Source organism: Pangasianodon hypophthalmus, chromosome 2, assembly GCF_027358585.1.
Source record: "Pangasianodon hypophthalmus isolate fPanHyp1 chromosome 2, fPanHyp1.pri, whole genome shotgun sequence".
Lineage (NCBI taxonomy): Eukaryota > Metazoa > Chordata > Actinopteri > Siluriformes > Pangasiidae > Pangasianodon > Pangasianodon hypophthalmus.
The window spans coordinates 12,224,982-12,244,338 of NC_069711.1; the positions used below are offsets into that span (position 1 = coordinate 12,224,982).

Genomic DNA, 19,357 nt, shown 5'->3' on the forward strand with positions numbered 1-19,357 from the left:
AATACTTTTTTATCTGTCTTCTGCCAATTTGTTTATTTCTCCTGGTCCATGAAGCAAAGCAAGTATGTGATACTGAAAAAAGACAGCTTTAATTTTTCTGGCTGTACTGGGGGGGTGGGGGGTTGTAATTGGTATTTGTCATTCCTTCCATTCACCTGAGTTTCTGACATTGTTCCTTGGCCCTTCTTTTAGGGGTCCATTTGAAAGTGGTTCCCCATTGGATAGAGATAGTCACCACAGACACCTCTCACCTTTCACCTTGCATAGAAGCTCGTTGGGGAAGGGGGGCATCCACATTTAGTCTCACTGGCAGCAATTCAGCTACCGGAACTATAAAATGGTGCAGTCTCGACCATGCACATGCTTGAGAGAGTGGTACCTGCACCCAGAAGTGGTGTCTTAGATGTGGAAGACTGGCAAGCACAGATGGATTTTCTTGCTTAAATTAACTTGCTACCAATTGTGATTCTCCCTAGTAGAGCCAGACATCCTGCTGGGACAGGATGCACTGCCCCCTGACTGGCCCTGACATTTACTGTTTACCATTCCGTCTCAACCACTGATACTTTTCACATTGCACAGAATTCAGCATATAGGCCACAGACTCCTATTTGTGACTCTGAGATACCCAAGTGAGGCCCTTGTTCCACCTTATTGACTAGATCTGCCACACAGCCCGATTCCCAAAATACTAACCTTGTTTCAGGCAGCCATTGCGTCACAGCACTGTTCATGGCAAATCTCTGGGGACTCTGCTGTGCCCAATGCGTGTCCTATGGTGCTACTTATACTGAACAGTGGCTGTCATCTTCAAACACCTTTCCAGTGAGTCTCAAGATAGGTTCTTATGACATACAGTATACTCTATATGGCCAAAAGTATGTGGACACCTGATCATCTCACCCATATGTGGGTCTTCCACAAACTGTTACCACAAAGTTGGAAGCACAGACTTTTCTAGAAAGCCTTTGTATGTTGAAGAACTAAGAGGCACAAACATGTTCCAGCAGGACAATGTCCCTTTGCACAAAGCGAGGTCCATAAAGACATGGTCTGCCAAAGCTTGTGTGGAAGAACTCGAGTGGCTTGCACAGAGACCTGACCTCAGCCCCACTGAACATTTTGGGATGAACTGGAATGCTGACTGCACCCCAGGCCCCCTTGCCCAACATCAGTGCCTGACCTTACTAATGCTCTTGTGGCTGAATGGGCACAAGTCCCCACAGCCACACTCCAAAATCTAGTGGAAAGCCTTCCCAGAAGAGTGGAGGTTATTATAACAGCAAAGGGGATACATGTGTCAGATATTATGTAGGTGATTCTCACCACTACTTTTGGTTATAAGGGGTGAAATAGAACTGTACTTTCCTTCATATGTATAATACATGTGTAAGAGGGTGTCTTACATTATTTGACAGTATTTGCCCTAATGAAATCCACAAAATTGCTGCTTTGAAGCAAAATTTTTTTATAGTGCCCAGTAGTGGTCAAGACTCTGTTATGTAAGTGCATAGAAGAAAAACGTGAGTGGTGGTGAAATATGAGCAGACAGTAATTTGCAGAGATAGGCCGGTGGTCAGCTGTAATCACATTGTGTGGTAGAGCCATGCAGCAAAATGTGATTTGAGACAGATGTAGACAGAGTCAGTCTGAATATGGACAGGATAGAAACGAGGTGGTAAGGAAAAAACAGAAAGGGACGTGAAGTCTCATGGAGGATAATTAATGTGACATTTCCCTGACATTTAGCTGGAGGTGCAGTGCAGAAGACTGGAAGGAAGGAGCTTGGGACACAGAGTGCAGGGTGGGAATAGGAAGAAGCACTGAGAGCCAAGGGGAGTAACAACAACAAAAGCTTAGTCAGTCCATCTGGTACATTGATCGTATCTCTACTGTAGCTCTGAAAAAAAGCCCGGTGTTGAATGAACACCTGCAGTTTTGAATTAACATGTAAAATGTTAATTCAAAACTCGTAGAGTGTTGAATGAACACCCACAGTTTTGAATCACAGTGACCATTTGGGTCCATTCATTTGGGTCTAGATTCACATAAACACTGTAACCCTTGGATTTTGGTGTGTGTATCACCAACATAAGCCCACAGTGTTGAATATCCTACTTAAATAACTCACCAGTTCAAACATAATATTAATAATAATATTGTAACTCTTATTAACTCTTACAGTGTCTGCTTGTAAGCAGCTGGGCTAAATGATTGTTCAATACTGTATTATTACTTGGTTTATCACTAACTCATATACAATGCTAACACAATCAACACCAGAATTATTGGCATTATTGCTTAAAATTAACACACACAGCATTGCATAAAATTTACACAAAATTAGAATTTTCCACTTACATTACTGAAGAAACTACTTATCTTTCCTCTGACAAAAAAAATGATTATTATAAGAATGTTTTTAAAATACTGTTTCTCTTAAAAAAGAAAAGAAGAATTAAAAAGGAAATTATTAGCATCCGTAACAGATGTTTAAAATAAATATAAATAAATAATCACACTTGGAATAAAATCCATTTCTATACAATTTCTCTCACTTAGGAGCTTTGTTGTTGTCTTTGATCATGTCTTTTTTCTCTCTGGTGTAAAAATGTTGCAATGCACACATATACACTCACCGAACACTTTATTAGGAACACTATGCTAATACTGGTTAGGGCCTCCCTTTGCTCTCAAAACAGCCTCAATTCTTCATGTCATGGATTACATAAGATGTTCAAAACATTCCTTTGAGATTCTGGTCCGTGTTGACATGACTGCATCATGCAATTCCTGCAGATTTTTCAGGTGCACTTTCATGCTGTCAACCTCCTGTTCTACCACATCCCAAAGGTGATCTACTGGATTCAGATCCGGTGACTAGGAAGGCCACTGAAGAACACTGAACTCATTGTGATGTTCATGAAACCAGTTTGAGATGACTTTTGCTTTGTGACATGGTGCATTATCATGCTGGATGTAGTCATTAGAAGATGGGAAAATTGTGGCGATGAAAGGATGCACATGGTCAGCAACAATACTCAAATAGCCTGTGGCATTCAAGGGATGACTGATTAGTATTAATGGGCCCAAGTGTGTCAAGAATTGATTGGTATTAACACGCCCAAAGTGTGTCACACAATTACACCACCTTCACCAGCCTGGACTGTTGACACAAGGCAGGTTGGGTCCATGGATGCCAATTTCTGACCCTACCGTCTGTGTGCCTCAGCAGAAATCAAGATTCATCAGACCAGGCTACATTTTTCCAGCCTTCAGCTGTCCAAGTTTGGTGAGCCTGTGCCCTCTGCAGCTTTCTGTTCTTGGCTGACAGAAATGGAACCTGAGGTGGTCTTGCTGTTGTAGCCCATCCACCTAAATGTTTGACATGTTGTGCATATGTGTTGTAGCCTTTCTGTCAGCTCGAACCAGTCTGGCCATTCTCCATTGACCTCTTTCATCAACAAAGCATTTCCAGCCACAGAACTGCCACTCAGTGGATGTTTTTTCTTTATTGCACCATTCTGAGTAAACTCTAGAGACTGTTGTGTGTGAAAATCCAACCCAGCTAGATATTTGCATGAATGAGTAGGTGTACAGGTGTTCCTAATAAAGTGTAAAATCTCTTTGACATCCATTAGCATAAGCTTTAAACACAAAAGTTTGTCAAAGTTGATGACCTGTACAGGTCACTTACAGGTAGATACAACATACATAAGCAACAAAAATGACACAGGATCAAAAATCAGGGCCATATTACAAAAGTTTCCAAAATCTGTAACAGGTGAGAACTTGTTAGGAATTGGACCCTATTATATTATGCATAATTATAATCAATGTTTATCAGACAGGACAGCTACATTATATCATTTTCTCTGGATGTAGATTAGTATTTTGTCCCAGATTCCCAGTAAAGTCACTGGGCACATAACCTGGCCACTCCACTGTGAAAGATCTGGCTACACCCTGGGAGGCTTTTGTTTAATATACACTGTGTTAAATACATTATCACAATTGTTTAAGTTTTCTTTTTCAATGCTTAAGCTAAGAACAACCTCTCATTGCATGTGTTATTAATTTTACATATTAATTTTTGCTCATTTTCTTTAAGTGTGTCAGTAATCTGAGTGGACTATATATGCTGTGCCCCAAACTATTCTCAATGTCCTTTGACTCTGAGACATGTAATCTTTGTATGTAACAGAATGACCTCAGTTTTTCCAGAGAAGTTTTGCTGTGTTGGAAAGACTGTCTCGATTCCCAGGGACCGCAGGTGCTAGAACATCCGAACAAATAAGGACAACCCTGGGAGCCATCGCACAAATGCATCAGGCTGTTAGGATTGTTCCTGCGAAATGCTAATTCAATATTGTATTCAGTATTTTCTCAACAAATACACTATAAGTTAATCCCACTGCCAAACAGCTTAACTCTGATGTGATTTCCTCTACAACAGCAGTAATGAGAATTGCACTTTTTTTATTTGCCCTTTTAAGCTAATTGCCAGGTTATAAATGTGCCAACCCTCTAACAGATATGTGGACGTTGCGATTTTATCTTGGCAGAGACCATGATTTGACAGGGAATCAGGCCTAATGGTATTAGAAAAATGACATTATTGGATGCAAGTGCCTTGAAAGAAAAAAAAAAACCCTCATCCTTAATTCCTATCAAGACTCTAACCACAATCCAGGCACTGCAGAAGCAGGGCGGTGCTAAAGTAAATTACATTAAACTGAAATAATTGAAACATTTACAGATTCTGAGATAGTCATGCATAGTTATATCCCCACAGCCATAGAACCTTATCCCTGTGAATGTTTACCTTATTCATGAGTTTGTATTTGCTTGGTGTGTGTGTGTGTGTGTGTGTCTGTGTGTGTGTGGGAAAGGGGGGGGGGGGGGTGTATGTGTGTGTGCAAGTGTATGTGTGCCTGTGCACCTGTGTTGTGTGTAAATGTGCATGTGTATGTAGGTATGTGTTTCTGAGTGTGCATATGTATGTGTATATGATTATGTATATGAATGTGGGTGGGTGCACGCTTGTGTATCTGTGTGTCAGTCTCATGTTGATTCCTACACACACACACACTTGTACTGCACTAGGCTCCCACTCCCATAGCTACCTTGGCTGCTACAGATGAGCCGGGCTTCTCCAGGAGGTCCCACAGTTTCTTGCGCTTCTCCGAGCAGCACGCGTTATCCAACTCCTCGCCCTCGCGCTCCTTCAGTGTGTCAGCCTCGCGCCGCAGCTCCTCATTCATCTGCTCTTTTTTCTGGTGGTAGCGCGCCTGGCAGCATGACTCCAGGTAGATCTCGTCCACGCCCCAGTAGTCCAGCTCCTGGCTGAACGATAGCGCGCACATCTCCTCCATCATGTGCAACTTTCCCGTGCGGTAAAAGTTCAGGATGGACGTGAACGCGCCCGGATGCCGGTCAAAGAAGTACTCATTCTCGTCCAGATTATAGTCGTCGCAAATATCCATGAGCGCCTCGTGCGTCGTGCACGCGCGAAGCTTGCCCAGGCGCGTGCGCGGCAAGCGCTCCAGCGTGCGCCAAAGCACCTCGTGCGGCAGGCCGCCCACGTTCAGACGCACACGCCGGTAACACGACATGCTCCGGATGATGTCCACCGGCTCCGGAGGTAGCGAGGCCGCCGACCGAGAGCCTGTTTTACTGATCATGGCGGACGGTCTCTCCATTGTTTTTGATTCGGCCGCAGTTTCGTAGGCTATGGCTTACTCCAGGCGGGCCGCGGAACCTGCGTTACCTCTCGATGTCGGAACCGCTTTCTTCCATCGCTGGAATGAAAACGAGAGATACGTCACACAGTTAGTACACGCTTGCTGGGATGATTCAAGAACAAATGGTCAGGAATTTGCAGACGAATCAGGAGTGCACATGCACTTCACCCACAGCAGTGGTAACTACAGTAGCTACGCGTCTGAACGGAAAGATGCTCGAGATGAATGAGCGTCAGAGGCGCGGTGCTGAAAACACTCATGCGCTATTGTAATTCCCGGCGTTAGTGTGCAGCATGTGCTTTTAAGTACACGCGGGAATGTATAGTAACCAGAACCTGTGGGGTGTATAAGAGAAGGCAGCTACTCAGGGCACACGTGTTGATTTTCGGTATCAAAAACAAGCCGTTTCCTTTGAGGAGCTGCCCGCTATTCAATAGCCTACATCCAGAGAGAGTGGCGGATTTGTGCTTCAGCATGTTTGAGGAGAAAGCATAACGTCCCAGAAGCAAGCTTTTGGTGCTAAATAGTTGAGGGCAGCTGTCCACCCGCGCAGCCGCACCGCTGCCTCAGCCCGCTCCATGCAGCCTAGAAAACCGGAGGAAATCATGATGACAAACACACATGCGTCTCACCTGGGCGCTCATTTTGGGCCACTCATTTTTGACGGAGCTACGATGCAAACCCCCCGGTATGCTTAATTTTGTTGAATGCACCAAAACATTCGCTCGCGTAAATAAATCCAGCACGCAATCCGGTGGTTTGAGTGGCATCGATAAAATCCAGCCGTCAATTAAAACCATGTTTTTCTAATTGTGTTCTATTTTATTCAAATAGCATTATTTAGAAAGAAATCAGGAAGTCGATCAAATCAAAGTGTGCATGGAAAGAAATGTGCTCAATAAAGTCAGCTAATGCCAAAGATGGAAAGAGCAAGGCTCTGATTTGTGCATATGTTTGGAGATTATTGTTCTTTTCTGGTGCCCGCTAAATACATCTCGAATAATAATAATAATAATAATAATAATAATAATATTAATAATAATAATAGTAATAATGGTTAGAGATTCACCACAAAACATACCTCAGTGGCTGAAAGCTGAGAATGATGGAAAAGCCCATAAATGAGAAGGAAAACAGGAGGAGCGTCACTGCTTTTCTCTCATGTCTAGTATGAAATAAAGCCCATGCGGAGGACCGCTATCTTCCAGTCTGGGCATATTTGGCTGCTCTCTACAAATCGCTGGTGTTTTTCATAGGAAGAGAAATAAATCAACAAGTCCAGTGGTAAATCTGTGTAGCTGATTTCGCGGCAGCGGTTTTAGTGTGCAGAAGGCTGGATCTGGGATTAACCCTTCACTGGCCTGCAGAGCGTCTTCCTCCCTCCTGCGCCACGGCCCACTGACCTCAGGCAAAATGGCGAACAGCATCTTTACACTGCCTCGTGCTTTTCTGGGATGAAAAGCACTGCTGGTATTTCATCCAGCAAATGAGCTATTACTGAACGCACACCTACGGGAGGTGAATGAATCCTATAGTGCTGAATTCAGACACAAACAACCCCATGCTCTTCTTTGTCGAGCTGGACTTCCATGCACTCTGTAGGTGTTCATCAGGTGCTTGTTCATCACAGTTGAGATTTGTAGTGCCTTTTTTGACAACTGTGCTCAAATAGTCCCATCTGTGAGTGTTGAACTAGGATTTGAAGGTTGGACTGTTGATTTTCAGATCAGAACACTTTTTGTTATATTTGCCTCACATTCCAAAAGCTGTCAGTAAAATACCAGCTGAGGTAAAAACTCAAGTGTCCTTGGCTCCAGGCTCTGTAAAGGGGAGAATAAATTAATGATGTGGATCAACAGTGTCCAACCAACCAGGAAGAGGAGGTCAATCATGTTGCCTGTTAATTTAGACATACACCCCCTTTCACATGTGCAAATGAATATGTCAAGTTATGAAGCTTTAGGTTTGTGTCATGGATGGGGTACAATCATACCTTCTGACTTTATTCGTATGAAATGGACTGAAATCCATCTGAATTGCCCTTGCTTGTTCACATTTTTGTGCACTTTTGATCTTTTTCACTGGCTTAGCTGAGAATAAGCTGAGGAGGGCTGTATTTCCATAAACTTTCTTTTTTTTTTTTTTTTTTTTTTAAAGAACAGCGAACTTCACCCAAATTTGCTGCTTTTAACATATCTTCAGGGAACAGTTTTAAGGTTTTCTTGCTGAAGGATGGCATAATAGAAATATTCTAAATTACAATTGTAACACAGCAACACTCATTTAATTTAAAAAATGAAAAAGCACAGAACACTGTCAGCAGTACAGCATCTTCAAAATTGTACATTAGAAATGAGAAAGTTAATGACCTCTTTTATTTCAATAAATAACAGGTGATATAAATACTGTACAAAAAACAGCAAAACCAAATAAAAGCAGATGCTTAAATACAATGAAGCTATTTAATTTTAAACTGTTTTGACTATAGTTTTACATTATGCAATTCTTTTTTTGAGTCTATAGCGGATTTCCAAATCCCCATCTGGTTGGAGCATCCCGAACCCATAACGGTTGGGGTCCACTGGTGGCATGCATGCATTACAATCACACAGCTCCAGGTCAAACTGTGTCAGAATCATGAGCACAAACCTAGAAGAAGTAGGTTAAGAAGTTTAGAAATTAACAGTAATCAAAGAAAACATCTGGGGCAAAACCCATGGTATGGAGTTTTCATTTTCATGTATGTTGAGAAAAATTATTAAGGAATCAAATATACAATCATACAGGTGGAGTAAGTAGCACTGTAAACAAGGAATGGACTAGAAGTATAAATAACATTGTATAACAGCGTTAGAGATGCTTTGATTATTTCAGCTGTTTAAAGCATTTAATTAGTGTAGAAATCATGGCTTGACGGTCATTGTGCCTTGTTAATACTCACTTTTTTAAAGCACAAACAGCAAAATTACGCCCTGGACACAAATTGCTCCTTGCTCCCCATGGCATGGTACCATAATTCATCCGCAACCCCTCCTTACAGAACTTGCTCTTCTCTGTCCCATCAGAATTAAGGAAGCGGTCAAACTTGAACTTCTGAAAGAACCAACAGCAGATACATAGACTCAGACGTAGCTCTTCAGAAAGCATCTGATCGTTCTGAATACAGCTGACTGCATCTCAAAAATTATGCTGAGTATCATATGCAGACTCTTGATATACACTCACTGAGCACTTTATTAGAAACTGTTCCTCAAACTCGTTCATGCAATTATCCAATCAGCCAATTGTATGGCAGCAGTGCAATGCATAAAATCATGCAGATACAGGCCAGCAGCTTCAGATAATGTTTACATCAACCATCAGAATGGGGAAAAATCTCAGTGATTTTGACCATGGCATGATTGTTGGTGTCAGACGGGCTTGTTTGAGTATTTCTGTAACTGCTGATCTGCGATTTTCATGCACAACAGTCTCTAGAGTTTACTCAGAAGGGAGCAATAAAGAAAAAACATCTAGTGAGTGGCAGTTCTGCTAACGGAAACGCCTTGTTGATTAGAGAGGTCAATGGAGAATGGCCAGACTGGTTCGAGCTGGCAGAAAGGCTACAGTAACTCAAATAATCACTCTGTACAATTGTGGTGAACAGAAAAGCATTTCAGAATGCAAAACATGTTGAAACTTGAGGCAGATGGGCTACAACAGCAGAAGATCATGTCGGAGTCTACTTCTGCCAAGAACAGGATGCTGAGACTGCAGTGGGTACAGGCTCACCAAAACTGGACAGTTGAAGACTTGAAAAACATAGCCTGGTCTGAGGCACACAGATGGTAGGGTCAGAATGTGGTGCCAACAGCATGAATCCATGGACCCAACCTGCCTTGCGTCAACAGTCCAGGCTGGTGGAGGTGGTGTAATGGTATGGGGAATGTTTTCTTGGTACACTTTGGGCCTATTAATACCATACCATACTTGAATGCCATAGATTATTTGAGAATTGTTGTGCATCCAGTGCATCCATGTGCATCCCTCCATGGCCACAATTAACCCATCTTCTAATGGCTACTTCTAGCATGATAATGCACCATGCCACATAGCAAATGTTGTCTCAAGATGGTTTCATGAACATGACAATGAGTTCAATGTTCTTCAGTGGCCTTCCCAGTCACTGCATCTGAATAGAACACCTTTGGGATGTGGTAGAACAAGAGATTCGCAGTATGAAAGTGCACCTGAAAGATTTCTATAGTCTGATGTCCTTTTTAAACCTCTTCTTTAGATTTGAGACATCCAACCAAATGTTAAATCGGTGCATCATTGCCATCAAGGCCAGCTTAAAGTGTCAGACCAAAATTGGGTTAACATATGCTTTCGGAATTGAAAATGATATTATGGGTCAGTATTATTGAAATTATGGTCTATAAAACTGCTAATGCCAAAGCTTTCTACAGCTTTGTTATGTAATATGAATGATAGATTAATACTAATGCGCACATTATAACACGTTATTGTTTCTATAGTAACAGCTCATACACAGGGACTTGTATGGCAGACACTCCACATAATCTAAGAATAATAAACAGATTTTAAACATGTGTTGTTTAACAAATGCTGTAAAATGACAAGCTGCGTTTTTGAGAGAGAGAGAGAGAGAGAGAGAAAACAATACACTTCGGGGTGGTAATGGCACTTTGCTTGATTTTGTGCCATATCACACCACCCTGGTGTTATTCCTTACATAGTGCTACACCTGGAACCTGTAAACTGATCCTGTTGACTTTCATGCATTGTGGATGATAAACTGACATTGAATTTCTTTCAATGCCATATGAAAAATCTATAATGATAAATTTATCTGATTTTGAGCCAGCAGAGCAGGTTCAACTTCTGAAAAGCTAAAGGATCAATTCAAACAGCTCAGAGAACAGAAAAAAATCTGAAGAGGACAGCTGAGTGGTGATGTTACCTCTGGCTCATGATGGATCTGAGGATCCATCTGTGGACTGAGGAAAGGGAAGATACAGAGGCGATCTCCATGCCGTAGAACATATTCTTGGCCGTTGCTTAATTTAACCGTTTTGTCCTGCATCACATCTCTGGTGATGAGGGCAGCTGCTCTGAGGCGCAGCGTCTCCTTCAGAACACTGTCTGTTACAGCAAACACAAATTTAAATATTCTTATTATTGTATGAATATAAAAGGATGCAGGCATTATTATATAATATAAAAATAAGCATTTTCATTGATGCATGTTATTCTATTACCATAATATTAAAAAAAATGCAGCCTAAACAATTATTTGTTGTTTTTAATGTGGTTAAATGAACCACCACCGAAACTTACTTAACACTGGTGTGTCCTCTATTTTGTCCAGGGGGAGGTGCTGTAGGCTGCGCATCTCCTCTTTTACAGCTTTCAGAGCCTCTGGGTGAGTAAGCAAGAAGCCCAGCAACCAAAAGGCAGCAGGGCCTGCATTACCCTACACACACACACACACACACACACACACACACACACACACACACACACAGACATTTTATCAAACAGTCAACACTTTGCATTTACTAACTGCTTTTCTTGTAAGCAATGACAGTTCCAAGTCCAGTTACAAGATTTCTTTAAGATTTTTAAGTTCTTCAATTTTAGTTGCTTAAGTGCTTCCTCCTCCACCATCTGAAGACCCACATGTCACATATGTCACAAAACAAATACTACTATAAATATTACTACTACATCTACATCTGTCATTTTCCCAAGACCTAACACATTTTACTGTGTTAATTTCGTTTAAACTGTCTTTATGTTAAAAAAAATTCTTGCCACATGTGTTTTGTTTTGGTTCATGTCGTGTCTTATCTCCCTTGTATTTCCTGATTCTCACCTGTTTTCAGTTTGCTCTTCAGTTTGTACATTTATACCCTCGTGTTTCTTTGTTCCTTGCGAAGTATACACTCAGTGTTGTCTCTGCGCACCTGACGATACCAAGCCTGTTACTCTGTGTTTGCTGTTCTGGTTTGACCTTGGTTAGTCTCTTGATTCATGTTTATTGTCTTTGCACAGTTAATCCTGTTTGCTGATCGCATGACTTACGCCTGTTTTGTGACCTTGATTCTGCCTACCATTTTTGGATTTGTCTGCACTGGTCTCATGACAGAATACTCTAATGCATTTGACTCAGTATATTTCCCCCAGTGGCTGCACCTTGACACCCCCGCTCCTTTCACCGGTACTAAATGCCCTCCTGAAGGATTCCTGCTATAGTGCCAATTTTATTTCGAGAGCCTGCTGAACCCCAGGCCTGAAGAGAAACAGTAGCTGAGGTTCATGTTGTCCTGGCTCACCAGCCGAGCACGCCAGTGGGCAGATATCCTGGTAGCCAAAGGAGACCCAGGCCTGGAAAGCACAGCTGTGTTTGTGGGCCTCCTGAGAAGGGCATTCCAGTGGGCTGAGGTTAACCCAGACCCACCGGAGGGCCCGCTTGTCGGCCAAATCCATTCGGCCATTCACAAGCTACTATACTGAGAGGAAGGCTGGAGAAGAGGCGGCCTCCCCTGCAGAGCTCCCTCCAGAGGCCGACGGGGTGGCCTCCCCTGCAGATCCCCCTCCAGAGGCCGATGGGGCAGCCTCCCCTGCAGACCTCCCTCCAAGGCTGAAGGGGCAGCCTCCCCTATAAAGCTCCTCTCATGCCCTGCTCATGTCCGAGGCCAATGGCATGCCCTCCCACGCCCTGCTCATGCCCAAGGCCAACAGAGTGGCCTCCAAGGCCCTGCTCATTCCCAAGGCCAACACCATAGCTCCGCAACCTGATTCCAGCAAGGATGTTTCGCCAGTATGCCCCATGTCTGCTCCCCAGCTCCTCTGGGAAAAGTCAACATGCTGGACAATGCCTGTCTCTTGTCCTGGCCTATAGCTTGGACATTTTACCCAGAGATACAGGACCACTGGGGGGAAGTGATGGAAGGCAGTATGGAAGTATCCTCTACTCCAAGCCTGCTATCCTGTGTTTGCTGATCTAGTTTGATCTGTTGCTAGTTTCTTGATTCTCAATTTTGCTTTGCCCAGTTAGTCCTGTTTGTTGATTGCCTGACCTTAGCCTGTTTCTTGACTTTGAACTTGCTTGCCATTTTGGATTTGTTTGCCTTTCTCCCATTAAAAAGAAATTCCACTGCACTTGCATCCATCTCAGCATTTTTCTCCTGACACAAACACTGAATTCAAATAAGAACTAAGGCTGTGATAGTAGAATTGGGGAAATGTCAGGCAACTGGTGTTACAGGATTGATCAAAAATGTACTGAAGATAAATAATCTGAATGATTAGTCCTAATGAATTTGCATAACTTTGTGTAAATTCAAATGTCTTTTGTTGCCATGTCACTTTTCACTGATGTCAGTTTCACAGGAAATGGACACCTGATGTCATTTGAGATTATCAATGTGGATAATCTATGAAAAATGCTGCTGTCAACCCACACAGAACTGCACAAGTCAGCCTGTACCACAGTAAATGTGTGAGGCTCAGAGGTGATTCTACAGTAACAGACACAGCTAATGAAGGATAAAACCAGTCTAATAGAGGTTACTAAGAGTGCTAGAGTTCTCTCTCTAACGCTAGCAACATTAATCCTGTAATTTGCTGATATTTCATTTGTGGAAACTCTCACTTGCTGATATACACTGCTCATTTTATATGGGTTTCAGTATGTACATAATGTACATCATTGCTATGGTAGAATCTCCTCCTCAGTCAAAGTGACATGTTTCACATCCTGAGGGTGTGTGAACCAACAGGAGAACAAGCAGTCATACTCAAAATATCAACAGATCCATTTATAAACGTCAGACGTTACAGCCACATGTAACCTGACAATGTTGGTGACTAACAAAATATGCAAACTTATTTAAATATTTGTGTCTGGGAAATTCTTTTGACAGATTACACGTTGTCCTCCAGAATTATTTGTACCCTTGATGAAAATGTGCAAAAATTAATTTTTAAAAAGAACAGCATTTGCAGTAAGTGATCTTCTGAGCTCAAACATAAAGAGTATTATTAAAGAAAAACGTAGCGCAATTTTTTTATCTCCAAAACACTGGTTTCACAATTATCGGCACCCATACAATTAATATTTTGTGATGCCTGCCCTAGAAAACAGCACTGAGTCTCTTCCTGTCATGTCTAACAAGTGCTCCATGCAGAAAATTCTATGCTCCTTTACAGTCTTAGGATTGCAGTTATTTTATAAATATATATATATATATATATATATATATATATATATATATATATATATATATATATATATATATAGTTATTTTGTGTTGATTTGGCTCATCATCATCTTGAAAGCTTTTAACCATTTGTGGCCAAGTCTGACCATTTGTGGCCAAGTCTGAATTTCCTGCCAGAGGCAGTCAGGTTTTGGGCTTAAAATATATTGTTACCCTGAATCACCAGCCATAAAACAGACCCAAAGCATCAATGATCCATATTTATAGTGGGTATCAGGTGATTTTGCTAGTATGCAGTACCTTGTTTCGCCAAACATGACCAAAGAGTTTGATTTTGGATACATCTGACAATAACACACAAAACACACATGCTAATTTTAGTAATGACACTTGAATGTACTGCATTTTGTGAGATGCTCTCAGAAAGGGCTTCTTTCTAGAATATTTTACAAGTAAAAGAATGACAATTTCTTTGCACTTATTTAAAATATCCCTTGGGGGTGTCAATAATTTTGGCATATATAGTTTTGAGAAGCTATGGGGCAGTAGCAGGTCAGGAAAACTACTGCATCATGTTCCCCGAGTCTGACAATTAAACATCACTTTCACGTTCTCTCTTATTCGCTCTCTCTTTCTCAATTCTTCCATCTCTGTCACACACACTAACACACACAGATATGCTTGGGTAAATGAATTGAAGCCAGGAATTTCCCCCTGTCATTTTCTAGATTTTTTTTTATTTCATCAACTTTGTTTGTTTGGGTGTTACACAGAAAAAAAGAGGGATTTGGGAAAAAACATCCATTATTCCACTATGAATTTGGTTATATGTATGTGTGCGTGTGAGAAACACCACACTGACGCTGCTTACCTGTGTAACCCACAGCTGGAGAAGCATGGCTCGCCGCTGGGTCTGTCTGTCAAGGCCCTGCTCTTCTAGGTGCTGTAAGTAGGTCTGCATCCATGACTGGGCCACTGCTTCCGTGGAAAACCAGTTTGGACACAGCAGTTCCCATAGTCGCTTTCGTGCTGAGCTTGCAACTTTCAACTCATCTAGCATGCATTCACATGTGCGCACACACACACACACACACACACACACAGAGACATGAACACTTAGGGAAGTTTAGTACATCATGTTTTAGAAAAGAAACATCTTTTATTCTTGCTTTCTCTGCCATCTTTCTAATAATCATGGGAACGACAAGAGTTCTATGTTCTTTCTTTTCCTTCTTCAAAATACCTCTGCGTGCAGAACGTCGTGCCAGTTTTGGTAAAATCTTGTCAAACCGCCGAAACTCCTCATAAACCTCAGTGAATTCAGCACTGTTATTATTCTCTGTGATAAACAGGGTTTGATAACCTGCCCTAAAGAGAGAGGGAGAAAGAGAGATCAATATTCATCACATCAGATCACAGAAAGTATTTTCAGCCCACATAGTTTCACAAAGAATGCGGTTACTACTGCCACTGCAGCAGTACTCATCTGTAATGGTCTGGTGACCTACAATAGCCCTATGTTTAAGACAGCCAAGACACACCCTGCAAATTCTTAAGTTAACACTCAGGGTTTCTGCAGGTATGAGTGTGTGTGTGGCCCAATTATTGTACTTGTTTGTGTGCAGAATATTTAGGTTCTCACACTTCTATCTTGATTGCGTAATACTGTAAACACTAACATACTTGAAGAGCAAGCTGTAACAGAAGTCAAAAAATCTGTCCTTTTTCCATTCTGTTGGGTTCTTTGTATTTACAGATGCCATGAGTAATTGGAGGTTGTTCTGCATTGAGCTGCAGAGTCGAGACAGATTGCAGCCCTTAAAGTATCTGAAAACACACACAATAACCGCATTGTTATAACCTCATTAACTAACATTAATTTACAAGAAATTGCAAGCTTGTCAGTTACATATGAACTGTTGTAGGTGCTACAATCTTCTGTAATAACTACCAGGTCTCCAAAGCACTGTTCATTTTAATGAACTTTGTAAAAAAGAATAGTTATTTTATTAAAATTTTTATGGTTTGAGACTGGGTTAGGGAATGTTGAGTCAAGTCTAGTCTGAAACACTTACTGGTCCACTCTGTTTCTCTCAGATACTGGGTTGTGATTGGGCAACTGAAGATTGAAGATTCTGTCCATTAAAAGTTGGCTATAGCGAGTCAGATCAAGGGATTGGGTGTCTGCGAGCACAGCATCATAGCAATTGGAATCCAGTAGGACAGTCACATAATGACCAGCCACACACACCTGTAGATCAAATCAGAACAGTAAGTTCGAAAAACTTTCAATGTAATACTTTTCCTAAGTAATCACATGGAAAGAGTGACACATCAGTAAACTCGGCAAGCTACTTTTTCTGTTTCAGTGTACTCTGTGTCAGAAACTACATGATGTCATCTCCTGGCAATGCAGCTGACACGCTGACTAACATGAATGTTTTCTATGACAAAAATCCCGCAAAACAATTGCAGCAATGAAACTGCAACTAGAAAAAACCTGAAAAGTTGGTTAAGTTTGAGATGTAAGATGATATAAATATATACATAAAAGTATATAAGTTACTGAAGCCTTCTTCAGCAGCGTAGTTTGTAAGCAGTATTAAATTTGCTAAACTTGCACCAAAAGAAGTTCATTCACTCTCTCACATGTAGAATGATGAAATGAAGCATTGTGCAAAGGATGATTTGAATTTGAACACCAGATAGGACAGAAAAGTAGTTAGAAAATAGTTAGAAACGTAGTTAGACAGCCAATAGTAGTTCAGAAACGTACTGTAAAAATGTCTCCATGCTTATCTTTCATCTGTGTTAAGAACTTGGCAGCATCTTTCCCAAACTCAAGGGCATGACCAAGCCAGGGAACTCTGCCTTTATCCAACGGGGGCTCGTTTCTTTGCCTTCAGAAAGAACAAACTTCTTGAAATACAATGACTTAGAGCATTATTATGGCAGTTATTGTGGCAGGGCAACAGCAAATGTAGGTTAGTTTCAAAAATCTATAATATCATTACAAAATAGTGTCAAAATAGTGATTCCACATATACTGAAAAAAACAAAAAACAAAACAAAAAAAAAAACACATAAAGGTGCATCTTAATAATTCGCGACACTAGTATCTCCAGGCCAGTGCTATGTGGTGTTGTACTGTATGTAGCTCTGAGCTCGTGCAGCTCAGTAAGCCTGAGCAGCACACGCTCGAGCGCGTATTGTTAGTAATCTCTGCCTCACACACTCACCTCGTGCGCCTGGTGTAGAGGACAATGACTGCGGAAAGAACTCCGAGCAGCACCAGCACCAGTGTCCACGTCATTCCGTAAAGCTCGCGCGCTGCGTCCTTCTGCTCAGGAAAGTTGGAATGTTTGTATACAGCGTGCGAGCGCATTTATAGAGCATTCAACCTAAACCGGCTCACGTCACTCACTCTTACGAAATAAAGGACTGAAGGCTGGAAGTGGGCGGGGCTCTCGGTAACAGGTTGTTCTTCGTGGTCACAGTGACTGAAGGGTGACACATGGAACGAAACTAACGAAAGCTCATTAGGCTATGACGGATCATTTTCTGTTTTTCCACGATTATGTGAATTTGCTAGATGACAGAATCAGTTTGATGATAAAATAAGAGTTGATTGATAGGAGATCAGTGGAGGTTTCTCTGTACCGAATGACTTAGTGCTGTTTTATACAGTATGGCAGTAAGGGTGTTGGAGAGTCTTCCTCACCAGTTTGTGAGTCATCCTTGCATTTGCTGATAATCTCAGTTCTGAGAGGGAGCTAGGGCAAATGTTAGGTATGTTGTGTGAAAAGAAAAAGGCTATGTAGAGAGCTTGGTATTCCTGAACAATGTTTTTCTGCTTTGGATAATGCATCAAGTGTAAAGGCCTTGAGGCAGGGGTGCAGGTGTTCAGGCAGTGGCATGCTTTCCTAATATAAGAGAGGGATATGAAAAGGAGCGATGAGATGATTGCTAACCATAAACATCTCTTCTATTAGCCTTGGGCATTATCTATATGGTCTAGTGTCTCCTTTGTAAGTACACATCAGTATAAAAGCCGGCTGTGTCCAACTTTTGTTTAGACTGTAGAGTGCCCAGGTTGTCTCTTTTACTATAACCTGGCTCTTGGTTTCCTGATTCTTCAGTCATCTTATTTCTGATGAAATTGCTGTAACATACTTGAATGTTATGAACAACTAAAAAAAAGTTCCTGCAATTGATCTCATTTTTTTTTCTATATCACAATATCTCAGTACTAAAAAATAATATAAATAAAAATATGATATAAAAAATACATAAACTCACAGTTTATTTCATAAACATAATCCCTCTATTCATATTCATTCAATAATATTAATTACAAAAATATTGTACATTTGTCAGATTCATTTGCCTTTTTTTTTTTTTTAACTTTCCTCCACAGAACCCAAAGCAGGGACATTATGTTAAAATGTAGAACTCACTTTCCTGAGTTTTATTATAATTGCAGTCTGAGTTTTTCTTTTTTTCTTGGTCTGTTTGCATTATTTATATAATAATTTAAAGTTATTTGGCTTTAATTAACTTATTCAGTTCAAGTTACCAGTCCATCAGGCTTTTGACTACACAAGAACTAATGTTCCTTAAGAGTCCTTTGAATAGTTTGGGGTTCTTAGCATTTTAAATGGGTTCAACTTCTTTCTAAAAGGAAAGCACTCCTATGTAGAATTTTACATACACTTTTAAGGCTTCCCCCAGAGCGATGAACTGAAAGAGGGTAGACAGAACCTTTTTGTCTAGGAATGTATAATGGCCATAATAGTGATATACAGTAGTATTACAGTAATTGGATTGTGTAGAGTGATGTCCTCAATGCTTTGAAAACCCAGTATCTAAATTTTTAAAGTAAGTTACTTTCAAAGTAGCCTGCCTTTACATGATAAGCTAAAACTAAAGTAGTAAGACAAACAGTAGATGAGGGGCTATGATGTCTTTGGTGAATAAATTAAAGTCTAAATTGTAATAATCATTGATTTATGAAAGCTGTTAGAGGAGACAGCGGGATAAAAAAGGTTCTGTCGTCTGTCTCTTATCTGTTATTTCTACTATATATTAATAATAAAAGGCATTGATGTTTTCATTGCCTTGTGATAACTGAAGTAGTATTAAAAGTTAAAATTTCATCTTTCTCACTGTATGAGTCACAGATTTACCTGGAAATTAAAAGACACACACACACACACACACACACACACACACACACACACACACACACACACACACACACACTACACTGTTATTGGATATTTGTTTTTCTTGTGTGTATTATGTAGCTATTCTACATGCTCTTGGCTTGGTAGCAAAAAACACAAACTGTGAATGGGTCTTTTAATTAGCTCACTCGTTCTCTCA

At 40.9% G+C, this 19,357-nt stretch overlaps 2 protein-coding genes across 3 annotated transcripts in view; both read right to left on the minus strand.

Moving 5' to 3' along the window:
• kcnb1 (potassium voltage-gated channel, Shab-related subfamily, member 1) overlaps positions 1–7,405 on the minus strand; it is a 28,532-nt gene extending 21,127 nt beyond the window's left edge. The window contains exons 1-2 of one of the 2 annotated variants that reach the window (XM_053232028.1): positions 6,826–7,405; positions 5,127–5,801 (exon numbers count right to left, since the gene is read on the minus strand). In XM_053232028.1, the coding sequence (XP_053088003.1) occupies positions 5,127–5,702 (576 nt within the window). In that variant the 5' untranslated portion in view covers positions 5,703–5,801; positions 6,826–7,405. Of the gene's footprint in view, positions 1–5,126; positions 6,026–6,825 lie in introns of those variants that run through there. The other variant, XM_026922590.3, reaches the window with a different exon arrangement.
• Positions 7,406–8,100: 695 nt separating this feature from the next.
• ptgis (prostaglandin I2 (prostacyclin) synthase) lies at positions 8,101–17,391 on the minus strand. The gene is made up of 10 exons (XM_026926185.3): positions 17,212–17,391; positions 16,749–16,872; positions 16,048–16,223; positions 15,656–15,799; positions 15,216–15,340; positions 14,844–15,025; positions 11,085–11,220; positions 10,708–10,889; positions 8,686–8,837; positions 8,101–8,393 (listed from the first exon to the last, which is right to left on the minus strand). The coding sequence occupies exons 1-10, from the start codon at positions 17,355–17,357 to the stop codon at positions 8,240–8,242; spliced, it is 1,521 nt and encodes a 506-aa protein (XP_026781986.3). The 5' UTR covers positions 17,358–17,391; the 3' UTR covers positions 8,101–8,239.
• Positions 17,392–19,357: the final 1,966 nt, after the last annotated feature.